This window comes from Podarcis muralis, chromosome 8 (genome assembly GCF_964188315.1).
Source record: "Podarcis muralis chromosome 8, rPodMur119.hap1.1, whole genome shotgun sequence".
In the NCBI taxonomy this organism is placed as follows: Eukaryota; Metazoa; Chordata; class Lepidosauria; order Squamata; family Lacertidae; genus Podarcis; species Podarcis muralis.
The window spans coordinates 22,862,502-22,886,254 of record NC_135662.1 but is presented as its reverse complement, the minus strand read 5'-3'; the positions used below and the strand labels follow the sequence as shown (position 1 = coordinate 22,886,254).

Below are 23,753 nucleotides of genomic sequence, written 5' to 3'. Positions count from 1 at the left end.
GAGTTGTAGTCCAAAAACAGCTGGAGGCCCAAGGTTGGGGAACACTGCCCTAGAGCATGCTGGCTGGGGCTGATGGGAGTTGAGGTCCAACAACACCCAAGGACCCAGGGTCAGAAAAGGCTATCCCAAAGCATTGTGGGAAATTGACAAGGGTGGCTGGTTCCCAGTCTCAGCTACTGCCACAAGGGAAACCTAGAACCAAAGCTCCATGGCCAGGGACCTCCTCTAACTTTGAGCAAAGCAGTGGTGTCACCCTACCATGCAAGATGGGAGTCCATGAAAATCACCATGTTTGGGGAACAAAATGTTCTCCTGGCAGCAACCCCTGAGCAGCAAAGAGCAGGTGTGGTTTAAAAAAAACACACACAAACGCAATCAAACAGATTATTAAAAAAAATTAGATTGTAACAAATCCCCATTTTAAAACAAACAAGCAAACAAACAAGGAATGCAAGTTTCCTATACAACTGAAAACAATTGCATAACTGTGCAACAACTAGCAATGAGGAGGGGAAATAATCGGTACAATAGCTTTCGCCAACTTGGGATTCTCCAGATGTTTTGGACTACAAAACCCATCAGCGCATGCGCTGGCAAGGGGTGATGGGTTTTGTAGTCCAAAACATTTGGAGGGCCTCAGGATGGCGAAGGCTGCAATATCATGAACATGCAAGTCTCAGTACTGTTTCTACAAGCCAAACACGAACACAAGAATTCAGTTTTAAGTTTCTTCCCCCCGCTTACATTTTACAACAAAGTTGCCGCTACCGACACACAGTAGGATCACACAGAAGTACTGTCTTAAATATGCAACCGATACTGGTAAGACTGGCACAGAATCTGCATATTATATGTATAGGGAGGGATGGGTTGGGGAGTCTCAACTGATAGGAAACTATAATGGGTACAGATCAAAGTCATTCTCTGAACAATAAATACAAGTGCATTTGTCGGTATATAAGAAAAAAAAAGTTCGTTCCTTCCACACACACACAGAACTCTAGAAAAGGACGCATAAAACAGTGGCCATGCTTGGGAACACAGAATTTACTACCATTCACCAAATCTGCTCTATTCTTTGACTGACTATATCGTGCTTGTTCTACAGGTTGGCTTTAACCCATCATGCTGAACATTTAAAAACGACATATACTTCAACCTGACCCAAGAAGGGAGACACACCAACAGAAGCAATGTCCACAGGTGGTTTTCCAGGCCTTGCTAGCTCTGGAAGCATGCTATGCAGATGGGGTATATTGATGAGCAAATGGATGCATGGCTAATTTGCAACATGCAAATTGAGGCATGGCAGATGCACATTCAAATTTCAGGCGTGAGATGCAGTCCCCCATTTGCATTGCCCTTGTGCCCCGATCCAGATCAGGTGATCCAAGTCACGACTAATTTGCTCCCTTCAGTGAAACTTAATCCCGATCAGGTGTCGCTGGGTTGAGGCCAGCGTGGGTCTAAGTGCACGTTTCTGTCTTCACTGAAATGGAAATCTGGTAACCCGTGAAGCAGCCTGACTTATATCCTGAGTTTGTTCCCAAGTCTGCCTGGTGCAGCTCTGTGATTTTGTGGTTTGTGTTCATAAAACATGAGAATGGAGGAAGCGTACGGCCCCACAATAAAAATGACATCCCTACTACCTAGCTCGGCACCAGCAATTCCAAAAGGCTTTAATAAAATGCTACAGAGAAAACTGGAAGTCTATTCACCATCAGCGTTATAGATTTAATAATTGTTTAAAGAATGCTAAATGCCTTTGTAGTGTGCCTTTGTGTGGACGTGCCTGTGTGCGCATGCATGTGTCAAAACTGCTGAAGACTTGACCTGAAAGTGCTTGTTCTCACTGGACTGGCACAGAAGGAAGGAAGGAAGGAAGGAAGGAAGGAAGGAAGGAAGGAAGGAAGGAGAGGAAATACTATTACATCTCAGCCTTTGTCACCACCACAGCCAATTTATCTAAGCAAAGAGCTATGGATCAAAAGCCAACTGTGTCTCTGATGGCACATCAGCTAGGATGATTTATTAGACAATTAACCATGGGTCTGCACAAGGCCTAAGTGTTCATCTGATGGCTTGCCTTTAGGCTGCATAAGAAAAAAGGAGGCACAATGGGAAAGTCAGTAGGCACCTGCAATTTATTCCCACTGGATTCTCAGCAGCTATCTCTTTTATTGGAACAAGGTCAGAGTGAGTATTCAAGCTTTCAAGTTAGACAGGGCTCTTTGTCGGTCTTGGAAACAACCCAGTAGCTGCTAAAATGCTTTCTCCAGCTCTTCTACCAGTGTGACAAGAGATGGAACCAAATGCAGTCTGATGCTTCCCCCTTTGGAACTGCTGATAGGTGCTACTGCTACCTTGGGTGATGGGTTGAACCAAGGCAGGTGAGTGCTGCACCATTACACACAGACTTCCTCATCTAGCAAGGTGTATATGTGCCTTTCTGTACTGGGGCCATGAACTCTTAAAAAAGCAGGAATTGGGATCTTCATATAGTCTGTAGATTTTCACATGAGAACGAGGGGGAGAAGCAAAAGTGAGAGAATGGTTTGGATCCCACGACGCTAGCAGAAACCACTTTTTATGCAAGCAGTATGCATCCATTTTCCCTTCCATGGCATTCCAGAGGGTCACCCACCTCAAAAGTAGCTGGGGGGTATGCAACAGGAAGGAGAAGTGTCACTCCACGATTCTAGGGATTTTTTTTGCTGCAAGGAAGGCATGACTTGCAGGGTGCTTCCATATGGGGGCTTAATTTACAAGCTGATCATTGGGCTATTGCAAATTGTTGCCATTGACAACAGTCCTCCCCCCCCCCCATGGAAAGGAGTCCTGAACCCACTATAAACCACCATCTAGAAACAGCATTGACTTTAAATCAACTTTTTTTTTTGCCACATCTGGCCAGGTGACAAGCAGGTTCTGTGTCCATCAGTTGAGGAACATTTTGGAACTCGAACGCTGTAAGCCCGGAAGTAAATGTTTCGGTTTTCGAACGTACCTCAGAAGTCGAACATGAAACACAGCTTCCATATTGAGTTTTCCGTATTGAGTTTTTGGTTTTCGAACGTTTCTGAACTCGAACGGTCTTCCAGAATGGATTACGTTCGAAAACCGAAGTACCACTGTAATTGTGTATAGGCCTGGGCTGCAAGATGTGTGTAAAAAACAACTCCACCTATTTCTGTTCTGTGCAGCTGTTTCTGGCCTTCCGCCTTTGGCCTGTTTTCACATATGAATATCAAAATCGACTCTATTCTGGTTTTAACATAGCAGAGAAGGAACCACATGCCGTGTCCCTAAAGTCGACAACAAGGCCCTGAGCCAAAAGGTTCTCTGAGCGTTGCAGCAAATGGGTGAGCACAGCTGCTTAGGCGAAAAGCAACATTTTGAGAAGACATCCGCTTGCCTTTTAGAAGCAACGCCTTGTGGCCACGGCCTTTTGTGATTTCAACTAAAGGTCTGTTAGCTTTACTTTGTATCTTCCAAGTCTGCACTGATGGCCTAGGGTTGAAACTAATAATTGTATATGATTCTTGATGATGGACAGACAAATCTGTTAATTTTAGTTTCTCTTAGTTTCTCATTTTCCCAGTCTCAAGTGCAGCTCTCCACATTTCCACAACATTTCACAATTCCCACCCCCCAAAAGAGTCCTCATGAAATATTTGCCAGCATTTTAATGTGAATTTCTCCTAATACACACATTTCTGTATGCAGTTTAGTCAAATATACACATTCCTCTATGTCATTTTCACTAATATATGCACTTTCCCCCTAATATATACATCTTTTGTATTTGGCTGGGGAACTGCATTGCAAAATTCAAAGGAGTGCAAATCTTGAAGGACAGCTGTGTATCAGTTTGTGCGTTGCTTCAGGAAGTGCAAATTACACAGGCCTGTGTTTAAATGAGAACCGAACTGAATTTCCCCCCAGCTCAAGTCTTAAGCCTCCTTACAAACAGAGCTCTTTCTCCATGCTCCAGCGATGATAGCGGTTTAATACACATCATGACAGGGTTATGCTTCATGTTTTGAAAATTCCATCAGTGAAGATGTGGCTGGATCCCACCCTAAAGCATTTATGGGAGTTACGATAGGATGGAAGTAATTTAGACTTTGAGAGCTAACTTTGCCACCTTTGGAAAAGAGTGTGTGCTCCAAACACAACAGGCAATTGGATCAATTCGACGGTTGCCAGCCTGGTGCCAGTGTGCCCACAATTACCTCCTATGCCAGCTGTGAAGAATCTCAGTAATTATCCCCTCAAAAATCCACACTGCATGGCAGACTCTATGGTCTTGCTGTTCAATTCCTCTTTGCCCTGGTTTGGTTTCTCCCATACTGAATATGCTTCCTTCAACATGACATTTCATTCCCACCCTTCCTTCAGAACAGAGCAAAGAACTTCCTCTCTGTGAGCAAGCATGGAAGTAGGTGGCTGGTGTAAATGCTTTTTCTCATTGAGGGGAAACATGCCCACACCATTTTGTGTTCCTCTCCCCTCCCCGCTCTGTTCTGGCAGCCATTTTGTGTTATACCGCACACCACAGCAGCCATTTTGTGATGGCACTCGCAGCACATTTTCAAACAAGTTCCTTACTTGGCTTCCCAATGCAGAAGTCACTGCTGGCAACCAAGACGGAGAGGGGCAAGGGGCAGCCTCAGGAGTGTCAGATCGGCTCTGCCACATTGCCCACATGGACCTTCCTGCCGCCTCACCTCTTAGTTAGCAGCAGCTACCTCTGCATTGGGAAGCCAGGGAAGCAACTCTGCCCTGTTCCTGCTGATGATTGAAAGGAGGAGGATGTGTGGCATTTTGGGGGGGAAATGACCATAGGCTCTCCGTCAGAAACCTCCATCACAAGTTTTGCAGCTCTGCTGTAGCAGCCACCTCATCTAGTTGAATTACTATGCGTGTCAAAATCCTGTTTTCCAACAGGCAGCAGAAGAACTTGCCATGTGACAAACACCATTTACAACGTGGCTTAATAGCTAGGAGATTGGATGCAACTTCAAGATGGCCTTTTAGTCTAACTTGGAACCATGAAATTAACAAAATATTATCAGTTTTGTAACACAAACATGTGTATGGTGGGATCAATCAACTGCCACTCTGGTGGAATTGACAAAACACATGGGAAGACACTGGCGGAAGGTTCAGAGGCAATCACTCTCTGTATACTAAGCAATATGCCCGAACTCAGGCCTTTGCAGTCAGGAACATCTCTCAAGATTTTATCAAACAGGATGGGCCAAACTTTTACTATTTCATAACAGTCGTACAAGTTTTCAAGACATAAAAATAATGAAGAGTGTGTTTCTAGCCCTACGTTATATGAAATGGCTATCTATGCTCAAGTCAAACCCTGTGGTACCATCCAAGTAACAGTTGCCTAATAGGTTACCATTGCTGCATGCAAGCTATGCGAGGCAGTGGGAATTTCAAACAGAGAATTTCCCAGCGACTACAGTAACGGCTAAAAAAACCAAAACCAAACAAACAAAAAACCGTAACTGCAATGATATCTATACATATATACGCTAATGCCTCGCTTATTGCTCCATGCAAACTATTCCTTTAGAATTATACCAGTGTCAATTTGTGTGTGGCCACTAAAAATGACTTTACAAGCCAGTTAGCTATTGGAAGCAATGACGTGTGCTTCATGACACGTCTGGGGGCTCATTCAGACTTCTGTTCGTGCCATAATTTATAGGCACAGGGCAGTGGCTGGGGTCTGAGCAGTTTTGCTTTTTTGTCTCATTCCTTTCCCCTGGTAAACCCTCCATTTACTGCTGAATCGGAAGCACTGTCAATCTGTCTAAAACCCAATTTACCTTTGTTTCGATTCAGGGGGAAACAGTGGGTTTTCTCAGGGAAAATGACGGGACCAAAGAAAAACCACCTGGATCCATGCCTTCCCTACAGTAGCAGAGGGGGGCATGTGGAGAAGAACCCTAACGTGGCCAAGAAAGAGGGAGAGGCGGGGGAGGGGGGAAGATCCCCAACTTGACCAAGGGAGTGAAAGCAAAAGAGCACAACAGAACAGAAATAGAGGAAATACAGGGCAAATTGTGTCTTGTATTGAATCAACATAGGACATAGCATTTTACACTGAAATACAGGATGATCCTGTATTATACAGGACAGGTGGCAACCCTATTCTGGAGTCACATGGCCACAAGCTGCTGGCAAAAGAATGATTTGGAACCAGCAAGGCAGAGGATTATATCATGTGGATGTATCTGTGATGGGTATTTGGGGAATGTCTCCTAGCTATACCGTTGAATAATTTTGACACGGCCCCTTAGGTTAGGGGCACAGCAGTTGCCTTAGTTTAGGATGACTTGATTATCACCTTGTTAGTTATTTCTAGACAGGAATCGTCGGGAGAAGCCTTGTTTTGGCTCTGATAAACAGCCAGTAGGCAGCTTGGATGGTAGAGAAGAACACATTGCACTGGGACATCTCTTTGGGGATTTGGTTGCTTTGGGAGTGAATATATGTTCTGCTACCCACATGGTACAAAGGATCACTGCCAGTCTCACTAAACATCTAGTCAACAATAGTTGCTGCTTATACTCCAAGTTAGACCATGTAATGTTAGGAGCAGCAGAACTAACCTTGCTTTGCATTAAGGCTCAGCTGCGCTCTGTCTCCACAAGGTCACTTTTGACAAATCCCAGGAAGCCCTTTCTCCTCCTCCTCTCAGTGCACAAGGCTAGTTCTATAGATATATAGCCTCAATAAGTGACAAACTATCTCAAAAGTCTGCCAGATTGGCATATGGGGAGGGGGGAAATGAAAGGCAGGTGCCCTGTTTTAGATCACATTAGACTATTCCTCAGGAGCACCTCTATCGGACCAGTTCACTGGCCTTTGTTATCACATCAATGAAATGGACCCATGGATTAGGTTTGCGAGTCAGAAGCAAAAAAAGAATCCCTCACTTAAGAAGGTAGGCAATGCCCACTTTGCTTTTGTTAATAACATAGCTGTGCTTCTCTTGCAAGGTACTCTGTGGCCGCAACAAATGTTCCTAAAACTCACTGCTTTCGTTTCTGCTGGGAATCTCTCCTCCACTGTCATGTGAAATGGCGCCACTGTGACCCAAGTAGTGCAGAGTTTAGGGTTCTGGTCTTCCTAGCTAAGCAACTGTGAGAGTCTGAAGGGAGAGGAGCCATTGCCAGCTTACACCCCCATTGTGCATACAGTTCTCAAAGGAGACCCCCGTCAGCCTGCAGACAGCACTCTGCTAGCTCCCCCATCACACCTGGAGATGCAACCCACCCTGGCATTCTTCCCTCTAGGTGCCAGAGCAAAAGATGTAGCCCTTGCAGATGCAAGCGCTCCCATGCAGCACCCGTGGAGCCCTGTGGATGTTCCCATCAACAAGCAGCTCTATTCCCTTGCCCTGCATCAGAACAGCTGGCCAGATGGCTCTGAGCTTGAGGCTTGATGGATCTATTTCATTTTTACTGGAACTTGGGAGGTCCATCCGCTGGCACAAAATGGAGCGTTGGCTAGGCTTCTGTATGCTTTGGGTTAAGGGCCAGGGACTGATCTCACAGCCCTTTCACACACAGAGGGATTCACAGCTGCCTTCTCTTTAAGCTTCATTCATCAAAACAGCCTAATTTCAGGTGGGGCTGCAGGAGAGGGTCATGCTGGCCTTTGCTATCGTTAAACAAACCGTTGGGAGAGAAGAAACACTTGCCAATCTCCTGCAAATCACCACAAGATCAACTGACAGTTCCTGATCTACCTTCTGCCAACCTTCATTCTGGTGCAATGTAGATGCTGATCAAGTGGCAACTCCCCTCATCCCTGACCATTGGCCATGCTGGCTGGGATGAACAGGACTTGGAATCTAACCAAAAAATGGGGGGAGGGCACAGGTTCCTCCAACCCTTTTCCAGAACAACTGGTGGGTTTCCGTATTCTTGTTTGTGAGCTTAAATTGTGCTTATTCTTTTGATTCTGCTTTTGCCCATCTAACTATCTGAGGTCTAAAGAAGAAGAAGAGGAAAAACAAAATAACCAATTGCCTTCAGGCAAAAGAAAGCAAAAAAAGAGAGATAAAAATCCAACATCTTTCTCCTATAGTTTTTTTTATATTTTAAAAAAATATTTTAATATATATTTAAGTATATATAAATATATCACAAATGGTACCATTTCCATGTTTCAGTACAGACCATGGTGGTGTACTGATGCATGAATCCTACAATTTAATATCTGAACAGTATGGGATGCTAGCATTTTCCCATGGTCCCAGGTGTGCCCTGCCTAAAAAAAAACCAACCAACCCAGGATATAGATAAGTTTTGAGGCTGATTCACACAGCCACTTCTGAGGTGTGATTCAGATGGTGTTGTGAAAGTGCAACCACATGGCGAGATCACGTGAAAACCAGAAACCAAAACAAACCTAGCCATTTCACAAGACCACTTTACAATGTGGACACCCAGGGAGAAAGAGACACCTGGTTGGTGAGTTTTCTCCCCTCTGCAATTGTGAAACCAAACCGCACCCAAATCAATATGCTTCCCTCCGTGTCAGCTGCTCAAATTGTGCTGTGATTTTGAGTGCTCAAGCTGAAGTGACTCCTCCACTGCTTTTCTTCCACATGCAAGTTTGTGGGGGGTTTTCCTGCTGCTTCTTCAGGACAGAACCACGTTACAAATCAAACACCAGGTTCCCAGTACTGAGTTTATCTCTGATGCAGGCGCAGGGCATTTGCAGGAGGGAAGTGGTGTGGGGGTGGGGAATTTAACCCTGCTGATTCTCCTCTGCAAATGCTGCCCTATTGATCCCACTGTTCTTCTGCCAATCTGGTTCCAAGACCAGAAGAAGGCATGGGGAAATGGAACAGCGGAACAGCCTGCCTCAGTAGGCAACAAGCTCTTCTTTGCTAGAGGTATTGATGCAGAGACTGGGTGAACATCTGGCAGAGATGATGAGCTGGACAATATGACCTCCAAGGTGCCTCCTCCTGACGCTATGATTTCTACAACCTTGGAGGAGCGTTTGTAGGGGAGAATTGGCAAGTGCAAGGAGAGTTAAGCTATTCTCCCCCTAAAAACTGCATCCTGCCTTCCCAAAGGTTGGCAGGCATATGTTTAGGAAACACATGTTTGCTGGCATATCACCTGACTCTTGTCAACTTTCTTCTGTCTATAAGGAGGAAGAGAAAAAGGACACCTTCTCCAAGATTTCTCTGTCTTCCAACCACCAAATCCTGCCATTTCCTTGTTGCTCTCTTCCCTGAAAGCGGCCTTTGAGTTGTAGGTGCTTCTTCTTTATCATCAGCCCACCAAAACTTTCACTTTCCCCCAAGGGTTGGATTTCCTCAATTCAAGTTTCCCACATACACAAGTTGCCTTCCCTGATCCCAAATGGTAACCAACAACCAGCATCACAACTGCTGTGTGGCATTTTCTTCTGCCCTCTCTCCAAATGCATGTCCTCCTTTTAAGAAGAAATGCAGTTGCATCACCCAGAGAAGGCAGCTGAACAACCTTTCTTCTCTCTCCCCCACCCACCGCACCTTCATCTTACAGAAGCATTCAGAGCTTCCCAGCGCTGTGAAGGCATCACCGATAGGCAAGATGCGCTGTCCTTTGTGTGTGTCATGGTAGCACTGGTGTCTATCGTTTCCCCCCCTGCCTTCTCCTCTAACTCGCACCTTGGCCGCTAAAAGGAATTGTCCATGGGTTAAATCTACACCCAATGTATCAAATGGTCCCCCTGATTGTGTTTATTGAGGCTGAATGATTAGAACAGCAAATTTCACACCTGCCAGGCACACATTACTTGTGATTTGTGCACAGAACTCATTTGGCTGCTGTACTAGGAACTAAGGGCTGTGTTTAACTCTAGAAACCTTCATGCTTACCTCTAAGCAGTGACCACAGGTAATTTTATTAGATAAGCAGGGACCTTACAGAGGTTTGTTGCAGCAGCCCACCTCTAGCATAACATGGAGACAGACGGTGGCATTCAACTACGCTTTACTCGGGGTAGACCCATGGAAAGGAATGAACATTAGTCATGTTAGGTGACCAAGATGATCAAGGGTCTAGAAACCAAGCCTTGTGAAGAATAGTTAAGCCTGGAGAAAAGGAGGCAATACGATAGCCATCTTCAAATATCTGAAGGGGATCACATGGAAGTTGGAAGCTTGTTTTCTCCTGCTCCAGAGGGCAAGACCTGAACCAATCAATTCAAATGACAAGAAAGGAGATTCTGACTAAATATTAGGAAGACCTTTCAGACGGCAAGAGCTATTTGATGTTGGTGTGGACCCCTTCGGAAGGTGGTGGACTCTCCCTTCACTGGAGGTTTTTAAGCAGAAGTTTGAGGGGCATCTCTGAGGGATGCTTTAGTTGTGATTCCTGCATTGCGGGGGCTTGGACTAGATGACCCTAGGGGTCTCTCCCAACTCTACAATTCTATGAATCTCAGTGGGTCCATTCTGATTAAAACGTAGCTGAATGCCGCCAGGAATGTTAAATTACTTGGTCTGACTGTGATCCAAACCCTGCCACTAGCATCACTGGTGCACACATGGAGCTCTGAAAGAGGCTTCTTCATTTGCTGCAATGCCAGAGAATGTTCTTCGGCATTCCCAGCACTGAAGGGAACACGGTAGACGTTTCTTGAGCACTACTCCATGTATGTCTCAGAACCCTACATACTTCTGGCAAAGGGCTCTCGTCCCTTCCACATTTCTCTTTTTTTAGCTTGGAATTGACGGACAAATCAAAACTTAAGGCTTCAATCCTAAGCATGCTTGGAAGGAAGTCCTGTTCAAACCCAGTGGGATTTGCTCCCAGGCAAACTGATTGAGGACCAGGCCGCGCAGATTGTGACAGCCATTTGAAAACTGACATAGTTGTGCGGGCAGCTCTCTCTGTATGCATTTGGGAGAGTGTTTTCCTAGCACAACTTCTACCTGATCTGCCACAACAAAAGCGAAAGGTGCCACAAAAGAAGGCATAGTTGGCCAGACAGAGGCAATGCCACCATGAATGTTGTTTTGGCAAAAAAAGAGAGAGAGAGAGAAAAGAAACCAAAAAAAACCCCAGAGACATGAAATAATCCAAGCAACTGTTTTAGAACTGCCCAGCGCTGCTGGGGTCACACTGAAGGAGACGGACGATGGATGGGTCACTCTTGGCTCCTCGAATAAACTCTTCCAGAGAAAGTTTTCCTAGAAAATAAATAGAGATGCTGTTTTGGAATTCTATAGTGGACAAAGCATCTTAAGAGCCGCTTCACACACAACATTCATTCCTGCACATTTCAGAAAAGACTGAAGACGCTGCCATAGGTAAATGCACCTGGGATGACTCCCATGCATACGAAAGCTTCTCGTTCACAAAATGCACTGTTTCTTTTTTGTTGAAACAGTTCTGATTGGGCAATTCTCACAGGCTGCGACTCAGCAAACCTAATAGTGGCTTGTGAGCCTGTTGCTGAACGCAAAGGTTTATCCCACCACTAAACCAATGAGCACTATCACCTGTAACCCAGTTTCAAAAGCCTTTCTGAAACTGATCTGCTGCATTAGGAATTATCTACAATACAGGAGAAAAATAATATTTTGAGTCAGCCAAGGCATGATAAAAACTCTTACACCAGGACTTTCTTTCTTTCTTTCTTTCTTTCTTTCTTTCTTTCTTTCTTTCTTTCTTTCTTTCTTTCTTTCTCTCTCTCTCCCTCCCTCCCTCCCTCCCTCCCTCCCCCAAGGACACCTACACTTTGCAAAGACTTTTAATATATTTCTGACTTCAGATCTCAACATCACCAGCGTTGTAAGATAAATATGTGGCCACCAGTCACTTTCCCAGAGTTTAGTGAAATGTGGTTCAGCTCTGAGTGACAGTCGACTTGGGATGCATTGGAGGAAGAAGGAAAAAACATTTAGAGTGGTTTCCTAGCACCTGACCTGGGAGCAGATCCAGGGTTCAAAGGACCAGGAAGGAGGTTTCTAGCACAATAACTCCCAAGACAGCCTCCTGTTGTGCCATCAGAGCCCTGATTTGTGACCTGTGCTTCCTGCAGGCTTCTATTCAGCTGTGATTGCTTCCAGAAATTATGGGCCAAACTGCTAGCCTGCAAAAGCTACCCAAAAAAGCATAGTTTGACCTTCTACGGCTTTCTCATAATAGTGTAAGCAGTCAGCACTGCACAGATCCTTGAGAGCCCAGTTGCTACATACATATCAGGGGCCTCATTAGCATGGACTTCCTTCTGTTTATTCAGTCACTCCAGCTGTTTGACAGGTGTTTGAGAGACCAGAACAAGCAGAGGCCAGCAAGCTAAAGAGAGAGCATAGAAAGATATTTACCATCCCGGTTGGTGTCCATCTGGCGGAAGATTTTCTCTGTTCTTTTCTCGGGTGTCGATTCGTCTTCTGGCATCTTCATAACCGAAGAAACCATCTTGTAGATTGCCTAAGAAGCGGGACACAAAGTAGTGATGATCACTGTTGTGATTCCAGAGACTACTCTAGGATGTGGGGGGTCCTTGCCCCCATTCCTTTATGCTGGATCCCAACTGCCTGTTCCTTTCCCATTTATTTATTCATCATTACATTGCTCCCAGGGCAGCAAGGCACATTACATTGCTGAGGGAGCCCCTGGCCTCTCCTCAATCTAATTTGCTCAAAGGCATCTATGAGTACCAATTAGCATATGCAAATTTTATGCCTGTTTGTGTCAAGGGTCAGCATCTCGAACCGCCTAAGTGCCTAGCAATGTCCTCCTCTTGGGTGGCTCACAGGCAAGGGTGGGACAAAGTTTCTCTCAGTTCCTGAGTTTTCCGATCTTAAATTCAGTCCTCCAAATTCCACATCAGTTTGTGCTGTGCTTTTAAAAAAAAAAAAAAGTTATCATGAAAATGAATCAGCATTCTAATGCAAATTTATCCTAATATGGCAATTTTGTATGCAGTGTTGCCATATCCAAAGCAATTTCCCCTAATATGATGTGTTTTCTGTAATGTGTGCATTTTTAAAATGTATACATTACCCTAGTACTGTATATGCATTTGCATTTGTTAGCTTATGCATTGCATAATTCAGAGAAGCACAAATTTCAAAGGGTGGCTGTTTTTCAGTTCACATATTGTTTTGGGAAGCGTGAATTAAACAGGTTTGCCTTTAAATGTGAACAGAATCAAATGTCTCCTCCATCTTTACTTACAGGCCAACAGAACCAGCCTTGGTGAAATTTTAGGAGTGAAGCAAGGCATTAATAAAATCAAGTTTAACTGTGACCATCTTACCTCTTTCATTATACCCCAAGTGAACAAGGTTTCCTTGGTACCCAAGATGATGAATAAAACCTTTCTTTCTTAGTTTCCCAATGATGCTGTTTACAAAAACCCTCCAATTATTTGTTTGGTTTGATTGTTAATTTGTTTTGCATTTTATACTGCAAATCATTTGAATACAGTACAGAAAGCCATGCATTTATAAATAAATATGCACATGTTTGTTTCATTTGAACTGGCTGCAGAATTCAAACTCTGGTGCAATATGTGACTTCACTTGAAACAGAATTTTTAAAAGCCTTTTAGCACAGGAAATATCTGCCCCTAGTTATTGATTTAAAATACATTTTGTTCTCCTTTTCAATAACATATTTTCAAACTGGCACAACAGCCGAGCCACGGTTTTCTATGTTCTGATTACATTCCGATCAAAGTACTGCATTGTATTGTGGGGTAGGGACTGCCTTTGAAGACCTCTTGAGAATTTCAATAAGTCCAGAAAGCTGCTACTTGGAACCAGCCGAACGGAAACTCTGAAGTTTTGTTCAAGCAAGATTCTCCAAATTAGCCTGAAGTTCTCATTTATGCAAAATTTAATCCAAAATAGCGTTGCCTCAATAAAATATTGTCTTCATCAAACGACAGAATGTCACTGCTCCAGTCTACCTTATTAAATCATATTTTCCGGAAGATGCAGAACAGCAAGTTAAGTGACATGACGGAAGGCAATGTTAATCAGGGGCTGTTGGTGCAGCACTGGGGAGCAAGTGCAGGGCAATGCGATGCATGTTTACTCAGAAGCAGGTCCTATTGAGTTCAATGGGGCTTACTCCCAAATAAAAGTGCATAGGATTGCAAGCCTTAATTCCCACCAAGCTCACAACTACCCCAGATTTCTAGCTCTTTTACTTCTGCTTACCAACCCAGTACACCTTCCAGCCCTGTTATACTTTAAACAGAGAGGACCAATATGTGCGCAGAAAGGCATTTATCAGTTTGATGGAATATTAATGCTTGGTTAATATAATCAAGTATTTCTCCCTTGCCTCCATCAACAGCTGGCATTGTAACAACAGTTTTCCTTCAGTCACCCCAAAGTTATGAAAAATAGTGTGGGATGAGCAAATGAAATATTGGCATTCATTACCAGAAGCCAGGTGCAGAAAGAACGGGCATATTCTGCAATTAAAATTATCATTATTTGTTGGAGGGAACAGCATTTATATAGTTAAGGATTTGTTCTATCCTGCCATTAAATTAATATTTTCAAGGCAGCTTACAAAATATGTTAATTAAAAGCAACCATAAAACAAAGAAAACCTTATCTGATTTGTGTGTTTTTTTAATCATTTTTTTAAAATCATTTTTATGAAGACTCCTAAGCATGTTAAAATTGTACCAGCTTGAACAACTGCTATCCCTTACAGATTCCAGAGGCTCTGATGACTACACAGAGCTCCCCAACCTATGAGGAGTTCTGTTCTTTTCCATTAAGGAACAAGGAAGATCCACCAGGATGAGTGCTAAGTTGTGGGTGAACATATCAGACAACACAGCGATTCTTCAAACAGCTCTTGTTTATTCACAGGCCAGAACAGAACTGAACTGAAGGGTTCAGCCAGCCTGCTTATACAGAGCTCCAGTACAACGTAACTGCAACAACTTTCTGTAACTATCCAATCACTGAACGTCACTTTCGATCCCTTATTTGCATATGTGGACCTGAACTATCTACAGAATCCCCCTGCTGGCCCAGGGTGAGAACTTCAATACATAACAATGAGCAACTTTGGATGCAACTGATCTCTGATACAATGGGCTGGATCCTACCTCAGCTGGTGTTAAGTCTCCAACCCTGGCTCAGCCAAAAATACCTCTGTGTACCTTGCTCATCCCAGCTCAGCTGGGGCTCAGCTGGCTGAGCCAAGGCCAATGTAGGTTCCCCCCAAAGGGTTATAGAACTCTATTTTAAAGGCTTGTTTCCCCTCTGCCACGCTTAGGCATAGCAGCAGCAGCAGCAGCAGTAGAGACACCACTAAGCAGTGTTTGGGACTGGTGTAACTTTATACTGGCTTAACTTACAATGGCTTGTTTTATGCCAGCTTCTTATGCATAGGATTGCCCCTTAAATCCGCTGTACTATCCTTTAAATCTACTGTAAAATGTGGTCTACCGTGCCTCTTCAGGAGCACATATCTATCTGTCGGTCGATCTATTGGATTTATACACTGCCCTTCATCAAAAGATCTCAGGCCAGTTCACAAGATAAAAACACGAGATAAAAGCATAAATAAATAGTTAAAAAGGAACAAACCAACAAAAATAACCCCGCCTCCTACAAATGCATTTAAATGATGTTATGTATTGAAGTTCTCACCCTGGCCACCAGGGGTATTGTGTATATAGTTTCCACTCAGGTCCACGTAAGTTAATTTAGGCGGGAAAGCCCATAAAAGCAGGCCGGCTGAGCTGTTGAGTTCAGTTCAGTTCCAGCTTACTATAAAGAACCACGTGGAGAAATCTCTGTGTCGACTGCTATGTCCACCCACAACTTAATAAAGGAGGCACAGCAAAAGGGCCTCAGATGATGAACACAGAGTCCCAGTGTGTTTATATGGGGAGAAGCAGTCATTGAGGTCCTGCGGTCCTGAGCTGTTTTAAGTTTCTTCCCATTGCACACATACATTCTTTATTACGGCCCGAAACCCACAAAAACAGTTTCAAAAGCAGAATGCAGCAGAGATACAGGGGGGGGGGGGGGAGATTCCAAGGCAGTCACTATGTTTTATCCAGAGGATGTTGATTTCTATTTCTTCCCCTTGCGATTTATTAGGGTGGCCAATCTGAAGGCATCCTTTATTTGAAGGGCTCTTCTGTCCAGTATTCCCCACCATGGCAAGAGGTATTGCATTTCTATCTAAATTATAGCACTCTTTTCTAAATTGGCACAAACACACACATATGCATATTTCATAAATCGTGACCCTGCAACCTATGACTGCTATGCAAACTTACCCAAATAGGCAAACTTGCTCCAGAGAGTTTAGAGCAAGGTGGAGCAGGTGAAAGATTGGTGAGTGCTATGCTCTGCTCCAGTGCTCCTCTAGCTCCTGCCATTACCTTGGGAAAATTTAAACCCAACATGGCACGGACTGTCAAAAGTAATGAAACTCAAGACAAACTCCGTTGTGGGCATGAGAACAAGCTGGAGAGGCTTGCTATCTACAGCGGATGAGCTGCACAGCAGTCTTCACTCCAAATGGTGTTCAGGATATAGTGGTACCTCGGGTTAAGAACTTAATTCGTTCTGGAGGTCCGTTCTTAACCTGAAACTGTTCTTAACCTGAAGCACCACTTTAGCTAATGGGGCCTCCCGCTGCTGCCACGCCGCCAGAGCACGATTTCTGTTCTCGTCCTGAAGCAAAGTTCTTAAGCCAAGGTACTATTTCTCGGTTAGCGGAGTCTGTAACCTGAAGCATCTGTAACCTGAGGTACCACTATTCTGGATAGAATCAGCTACATAAGAATGTTAGAAAGATCCCCGCTGGATCCGACTAACACCCATCTAGTTCAGCATCCTGTGGATTCCAAAATGGACCACTGATGCAACCTGGGTCATGGTGCATCTGGATGAGATTGGGTGAATCCACTTTGGAATCTGAGCAGAGTAGATTCCTCCTCCCCTTCTACATACAGATCAGGGTTCCAGGCACACCCAGGAACACACCAGTATAAACAGCCATCCATTGGCTCTCACACTTTGAAAGGGTAGCAAGAGTTTTATGGCTGCTTTCCACTATAGTTTTTTTCTGATTAAACTCCCATTTGGAAACAAGAACGACAACCTATTTTTCTAACTAAGGGTAACACGGCTTTCTCTGAATCAGATCAAGTGTATTTTGTTTTATTTATTTTTCAAATCAATAAGCTGCTCCACAGCCTGAGGCCATCAAAGCAGTCAAAAATAAAGGATCATGATAAAAAAAGATAAAGATAAAATACAAAAAAAATACACTTTCTAAACTCAAGAAAATCATTTCTACAGATGTGCAATTAATATTCCATCAACAACTAAGGATTGGGGAGGGAGGGTAAATTACTTAAATATTCCTTTAATAGTGCAAATTATATTAGAGGAAATTGCTTGCAATGATTGAGCACGAAGGAGAAACACACACACACACAATGCATATAAATTTTGCACATGGTCTTTCAAAATAAAAATTAGGAAACTAATGTGGAAATGGGGAGAGCTGAATTTAAGATTGAGAAAATGAGAAGTGGAAAGAAACCAAAATGGACAGATTTGTCCATCTCTATTCATGAAACAGACAAGAGATCTGTCCTGCGGTCACAGAGATAGGAATTCTAGCTGACAAAGAGCCTTACAATTTATTAGCTTGATGTGTTGAACCAGAGGAAGGAAGCTGTTAGGTAAGACAAGGCTTATTCCAAGAGTCTATTTGCAGTGACAGGTACAACTCCAGGGAGGTTCATATTCAAAGATCTAGGCAGGTCTGGGTGTTTTACTTTTCAGGTATGGGGAAACCTGTGGTCATCCAGACTGTTGGACTTCAGATCCCATCACCCCTAAACAATGGTCATGCTGGCTACAATTGAAGGGAGTTGGGAGCTCAACACTCTCTGGCGGGCCACGGATTCTCCAGCCCTGCAGTTGTTAAAGATGAGCAATGACAAACCTAGACAGCATCTTAAAAAGTAGAGACATCACCTTGCCAACAAAGGTCCGTATAGTAAAAGCTATGGTTTTCCCAGTAGTGATGTATGGAAGTGAGAGCTGGACCATAAAGAAGGCTGATCGCCGAAGAATTGATGCTTTTGAATTATGGTGCTGGAAGAGACTCTTGAGAGTCCCATGGACTGCAAGAAGATCAAACCCATCCATTCTTAAGGAAATCAGCCCTGAGTGCTCACTGGAAGGACAGATCGTGAAGCTGAGGCTCCAATACTTTGGCCACCTCGTGAGAAGAGAAGACTCCCTGGAAAAGACCCTGATGTTGGGAAAGATGGAGGGCACAAGGAGAAGGGGACGACAGAGGACGAGATGGTTGGATGGTGTTCTCAAAGCTACCAGCATGAGTTTGACCAAACTGCGGGAGGCAGTGGGCAGAAGTGCCTGGCGTGCTCTGGTCCATGGGGTCACGAAGAGTCGGACACAACTAAACGACTAAACAACAACATAAACCTATGGAAGACCAAGCATACTGAAGGCTTTATTGCTCAATCATTGTTCATTAAACGGTATTCTTTCTTTCTTTTTCTTTTTGAAGGAAAGAACAAACATCTTGGAAGTAACACCTACCTGAACTATTTCCAACATCTCCGCCTTGCTGATGTAGCCGTTTCCATCCAGGTCATACATGCTGAATGCCCACTTCAGCTTCTGCTCCAGTTTCCCTCGGGATGTTACGCTCAAGGCAATGATAAATTCTCTGAAGTCTATCGTTCCGTCGCCGTTCGCATCAAACGTGCGGAAGACGTGTTCGGCAAATTTAGAAGCGTCCCCGTAAGGGAAAAAATTCCCATAGATTTTCTTAAACTCCTCCATGGACAAATGTCCGCTTGGACAGTCTCTCAGAAAGCCTTTGTACCATTCCTGGATTTCGTGTTCTGTAAAATCTGTGCTTTCTAGCAAATCCTGCATGACTTCGGGGCGCAACTTGCTGTTCTGTTTCCCCATGTTGGAGTCGGGATCTTATCTGAGGAAGGGAGGTGGAGGGAAAAGCAAGTTAATGAATTGCTTACAAAACGGGAGGCCAGTGATGAACGTTGTGGGCCTTCAAAAGGTCTGATAAAGGGTTGATTTGCTGTTGTGAATTAACAGTTTTGTTGAACCAGCTCAGGGTGCCCCATGGTGTAGCATTTCAAGCCAGGATCTCAAAGACACCTGTGTCTGAAAATGAAGACAAGCCGACCTTCATTGCTGACTATTTCCCCTCAAAAGCCACTTCAGGAGACTTGGGTGGGGGCATGAGAGGTTGCAGTAGGGAGTAGCTGGGGATCTCCTGATGCTTACAAGGAAAGCACTATGTATTGCAAGGGGACCACACTTCAATTAATGATTGATTGCAAAATATGGCACATTGCAAGTTCCTGTATAATACAATGATATAGGAGGCTTTCAATAAAATACTAGCTTTAAAAACTGAATAAACTCAGGCCTGCCACTAAGATTTCCCCACTGGTCATTTGAATCAATGCGCAAAATTCTGCCTCTCAGTCTCTCTGGCCAAATAGCTGTGCCCCGCCCCCCTTTCAAGAAGATGAAATTTCTTGAGGCGAGGGCCTGGGCAAGTCAGGATCAGCCCAACTATCAAGGCCTTGAAGTTGCCCATCAACAGCTAGACCCTAGACAGCAAACTGAGTTGTCAGCCGGTGAGATTTCCTCACTACAATGGAACGTTGTATTTCTGTTTAAACTACAGTGGTACCTCGGGTTAAGAACTCAATTTGTTCTGGAGGTCCTTTCTTAACCTGAAACTGTTCTTAACCTGAAACTGTTCTTAACCTGAGGTACCACTTTAGCTAATGGGGCCTCCCGCTGCCACCGCTGCACGATTTCTGTTCTCATCCTGAAGCAAGTTCTTAACCCGAGGTAATATTTCTGCGTTAGCGGAGTCTGTAACCTGAAGCGTCTGTAACCCGAGGTACCACTGTACTGCGCTTATTTCCAAGTTTGCATTTGTACATATAAATCAGCACACACCTTTTATGCAAATCTGAGTCTTCTGTCGTCCTCCATTTTTGGAGTTTCAAAAGTGGCTGAATGTCATGCTGAGATCCCTGTATTGCAGGGGGTTGGACTAGATGACCTTTGGGTCCCTTCCACCCCCTCAATTCTATGATTTAGTGGTAGAACATGGCCTTTGCATGCAAGAGGTTCTTTGTTGAATCTGCAGCAACTCCAAGCAGAAGTGGGGAAGATTTCCACTGGAAATATTGGAGGGCCACTGCCAGTCACTGCAAAGTTTGTAAATAATGCTGAGCTGGGTGGTGGAGCAGTCGTCTGACTCAGAATTTAAGCAGCTTCTTCCTATGCTCTTTTGACAGCTATATAAATTATTGCAAAATCATACTAAGCACCAATTGGTCTAGCAATACTAATCTGCTGTAAAAATTACATTTCCACTGTAGAATGTGGAATGTTATTTCAAATACCAATACCAAGATTATGTTCTTCATCAGGCTCCTATAAATATTACAGTCAGAAGCTCATGAGATTACTTTTTTCTTATGCATAATTCTTTTAAGGTAGAAATCAAAGTTATGGGATGTCATTAGGGCAGAAGATTAAGGATTAAACATGAAATGTATTTTTCATTCCCTGCATATCCCTCATGGGTCAGGTTTCAAAACCAATTAGTAGCTATAAATTGGTTTAGGCAAGATTCTTTAAAAATCTCTTTTTTTAAAAGCCCAGCCAATAAGAAGTATAGCATTGATAAAACTGGAAAGCCTTTTCTCCTTAAATTAACCATTAAATACCCAAATGCAGCTCTAATATCCAATTTTTTCAATTAAATTATCAGAGCTACTTCCATCGAAAGAAAATTGCTACACCCACGTTGCAAAATGGAGCCATTAAACATTGTTTCAGAAGCCAAACTCTTCGCATTAAAGGGCAGTTTAATTAATTTTCCAAAGAGCTCCAAAAACAGGACAGTTAGAAAGGGCCTGTCGATTCCATTGTTGTTGTTGTTGTTGTTGTTGTTGTTGTTGTTGTTGTTGTTGTTGTTTAAAAAAGCACAACATTCTTTTGGGTACTGATTATTCCCCAGTAATTAGGTTTGCCATCTCCCAGGACATAACTACCTTATGGAATACAGTGGTACCTCGGTTAAGAACTTAATTCGTTCTGGAGGTCCGTTCTTAACCTGAAACTGTTCTTAACCTGAGGTACCATTTTAGCTAATAGGGCCTCCCACTGCCGCCGCACTGCCACTGCATTTCTGTTCTCATCCTGAAGCAAAGTTCTTAACCGGAGGTACTATTTCTGGGTTAGCAGAGTCTGTAACCTGAAGCGTCTGTAACCCGAGGTACCAGTGTACATATTTTTTTTTCTGTGATCAGAAAAAAAAAGGAATGCCACAAAGATTCTGTCTTTATTGGCCTTCCCTGCTTGCAGCAAAACTCTCACATCTGTCTAACTTTTCTATCTCCACTTGAGCACTTGGTCACCACCAAGGGGGGTCTCACTCAGCAACACTTCCTTACAACAACTGGATTGACTCTCAAAGCAGCTCTTGTCATAGCCTCTGGCCTCAATCCCCCCCTTTGGCTCAGAGGAAGACTCAGAGGGGAGGAGGCATCACCCATACCCCCCCTGCCCTCATTCTAGGATTCTAGGTCAGAGGACAAACTTCACCTAGGGCTGACACATACGTCTGGGATTTCCCAGATATATCTGGGATTCATCCTTCGGAAAAACCCAGACGTATTGGAACCCATGTTGGAAGTGTTGATATTTTGGCGAATTTCCTTAAAAATAGCTCAAAAACTTCATTTTGGGGGGAGATTTAAAGCTCAACAACTTTTGCATCAGGGTTTTCACTTTTTGAAATATGGCAACCCTACTTCACACTTGAGTCTTCAGATCAGAGGACACCCAACCCAATGCAATCCTCATTGCTCCCACACTGTCTGAGCCAACAGCTAGAGAATCGGGCAATGGACCTTTAAGAAACAGAAAGCTCCTCAGAAGGGGTGCAGTTGACATCAGGTCCAGACCAGCTGACACTGGCAAGGCCTCTCCATGCTACTGAGGTATCAGTTCTCAGTGGGTGAGTTTCAGCCAAAGTGACCTACATAGGATCTGGACAGATAGAGCTCTGCTGGTTGTGATCTGGCACAGCCTACCTTGGCTTGACTCTGTTCTCCTGGATGTGACCTGCTTGCCGTTCCAGTAAGTGCCACAGCTTCAATCGAGGCTCTCCTGGATGCCTTAAGCTAAGCTAGGACAGGGCAGGTGTGCCTACTATGCAGTGCATTTCTCCAACCAAGAAAACTCAGCAGCAAAGGAAGGAAACACGAGGAAACCAAATGCCAAGTTTCAGCAGAACCTACCTCACAGGGACAGCTCAGGTAACCCACTACAAAAGGCAAGAAGGAAAACAATGGGCGTAGACATAAACCTAAAGTAACCTGCTACCTCCGATTGTGCATCCCTCCAATGCTGTGCTTAATCAGGACGAGAGCCCAAAGACCAAGGGCCGGCCCTCTCATAAGGCAGAGTCAGGGGGTTGCTTCAGGCGGCAGATCCTGCGGGACAGGGAGGGGCAATGTGGGAAGATAGCCTTTCTCTGCCCCCTGAGCTGCCGTGTTACTCTCAGAAAGAGAATGGCCCACAACCAGTGTCAAAATCAGATTCAACAGCCAACGCAACAATCTTCTGTATCTGAAATAAGGGTGCTGTCTCATTCTGCGTCTCAGGCAGAGGGCTTTTGAAGATAGAACCATATTCTGCCAAAGTGTTTCTCAAACGTGGGTCTCCAGCTGTTGTTGGACTACAACTCCCATCATCCCCAGCTAGAAAGGCTAGTAGTCAGGGATGATGGGAGTTGTAGTCCAACAACAGCTGGGGACCCAAGTTTGAGAAACACTGCCTAGGATCAGATTGCCTGCTTGAAAAGGCAAATTGCTCAGCCGATCTGACCCCTCCTTCCAGGAGCTCATGGCCACACTGAACACAAGCCTCTCACCACAGCCACTTACGACACATTTGCACTAAGGTGTTCTCGTTAACTTTAGCTCCAGATATCATCACAGCTAGTGCACCAGGCATTTGGAGACAGGCATAGTTCTCTGACTGAGCTCCACAGCCGACAATCAAGAACCATATTTAGTTATCACAAGGGTAGTCAATGTGGCGCCTTCCCAGGTATTGTTGAATGGCAGTTCCCATCATCCCAACCCACTAGCCATGCTGGCTGTGGCTGATGGGAGTTGTAGTCCACAAAATCTGGAGAGAACCAGATACTGAGTCACTGTGTGAGCAAAGTCATCAGGAAAAAGGCACAGGCAGGAATCCAGCAAATCACTGTCCTTGCATCACCTCTTAAGAGTGGATTGATCCTCTGAAGCATTTTGCTCTGTGGTGACAACTGCACATCTCCTTTGGACCCCAACAGTTTGTTGGGTGAGTGTGTGTAGGATATTCCCCTTCTACTTCCCCTTCCAAAATACTTGCAGTTCCCTTGTAGAACTAGACTAGGCAATGCTGTACATAATGAGGCGGTAGCATTCACTGCTTTGTACTTAATTGCCTTGAGCTGCTTAATGATGCTCAACATGGCTTCCCTGTTCAAACGATGCACCTAGCGACATCAATATATTTCCCTCTCAAACAGCTTCTTCCGTTCTCTCCCAATAGCTTCTAATTCTGATGTCTCCGGGACTTGATCGTTAATGCAGACTCACTCCAACAGCACACAGTCAATGCT

At 44.2% G+C, this 23,753-nt stretch overlaps 1 protein-coding gene across 4 annotated transcripts in view; it reads right to left on the bottom strand.

Annotated features, from left to right (window-relative positions):
- Positions 1-9,917: 9,917 nt before the first annotated feature.
- Positions 9,918-23,753, bottom strand: part of NCALD (neurocalcin delta) — a 58,777-nt gene continuing 44,941 nt past the window's right edge. For all 4 annotated transcript variants that reach the window (XM_077932811.1, XM_028736366.2, XM_028736368.2 and 1 more), the window contains exons 2-4: positions 18,617-19,013; positions 12,368-12,473; positions 9,918-11,227 (exon numbers count right to left, since the gene is read on the bottom strand). In XM_077932811.1, coding sequence (XP_077788937.1) covers positions 11,130-11,227; positions 12,368-12,473; positions 18,617-18,994 — 582 coding nt within the window. In that variant the 5' untranslated portion in view covers positions 18,995-19,013 and the 3' untranslated portion in view covers positions 9,918-11,129. The remainder of the gene's footprint in view (positions 11,228-12,367; positions 12,474-18,616; positions 19,014-23,753) is intronic.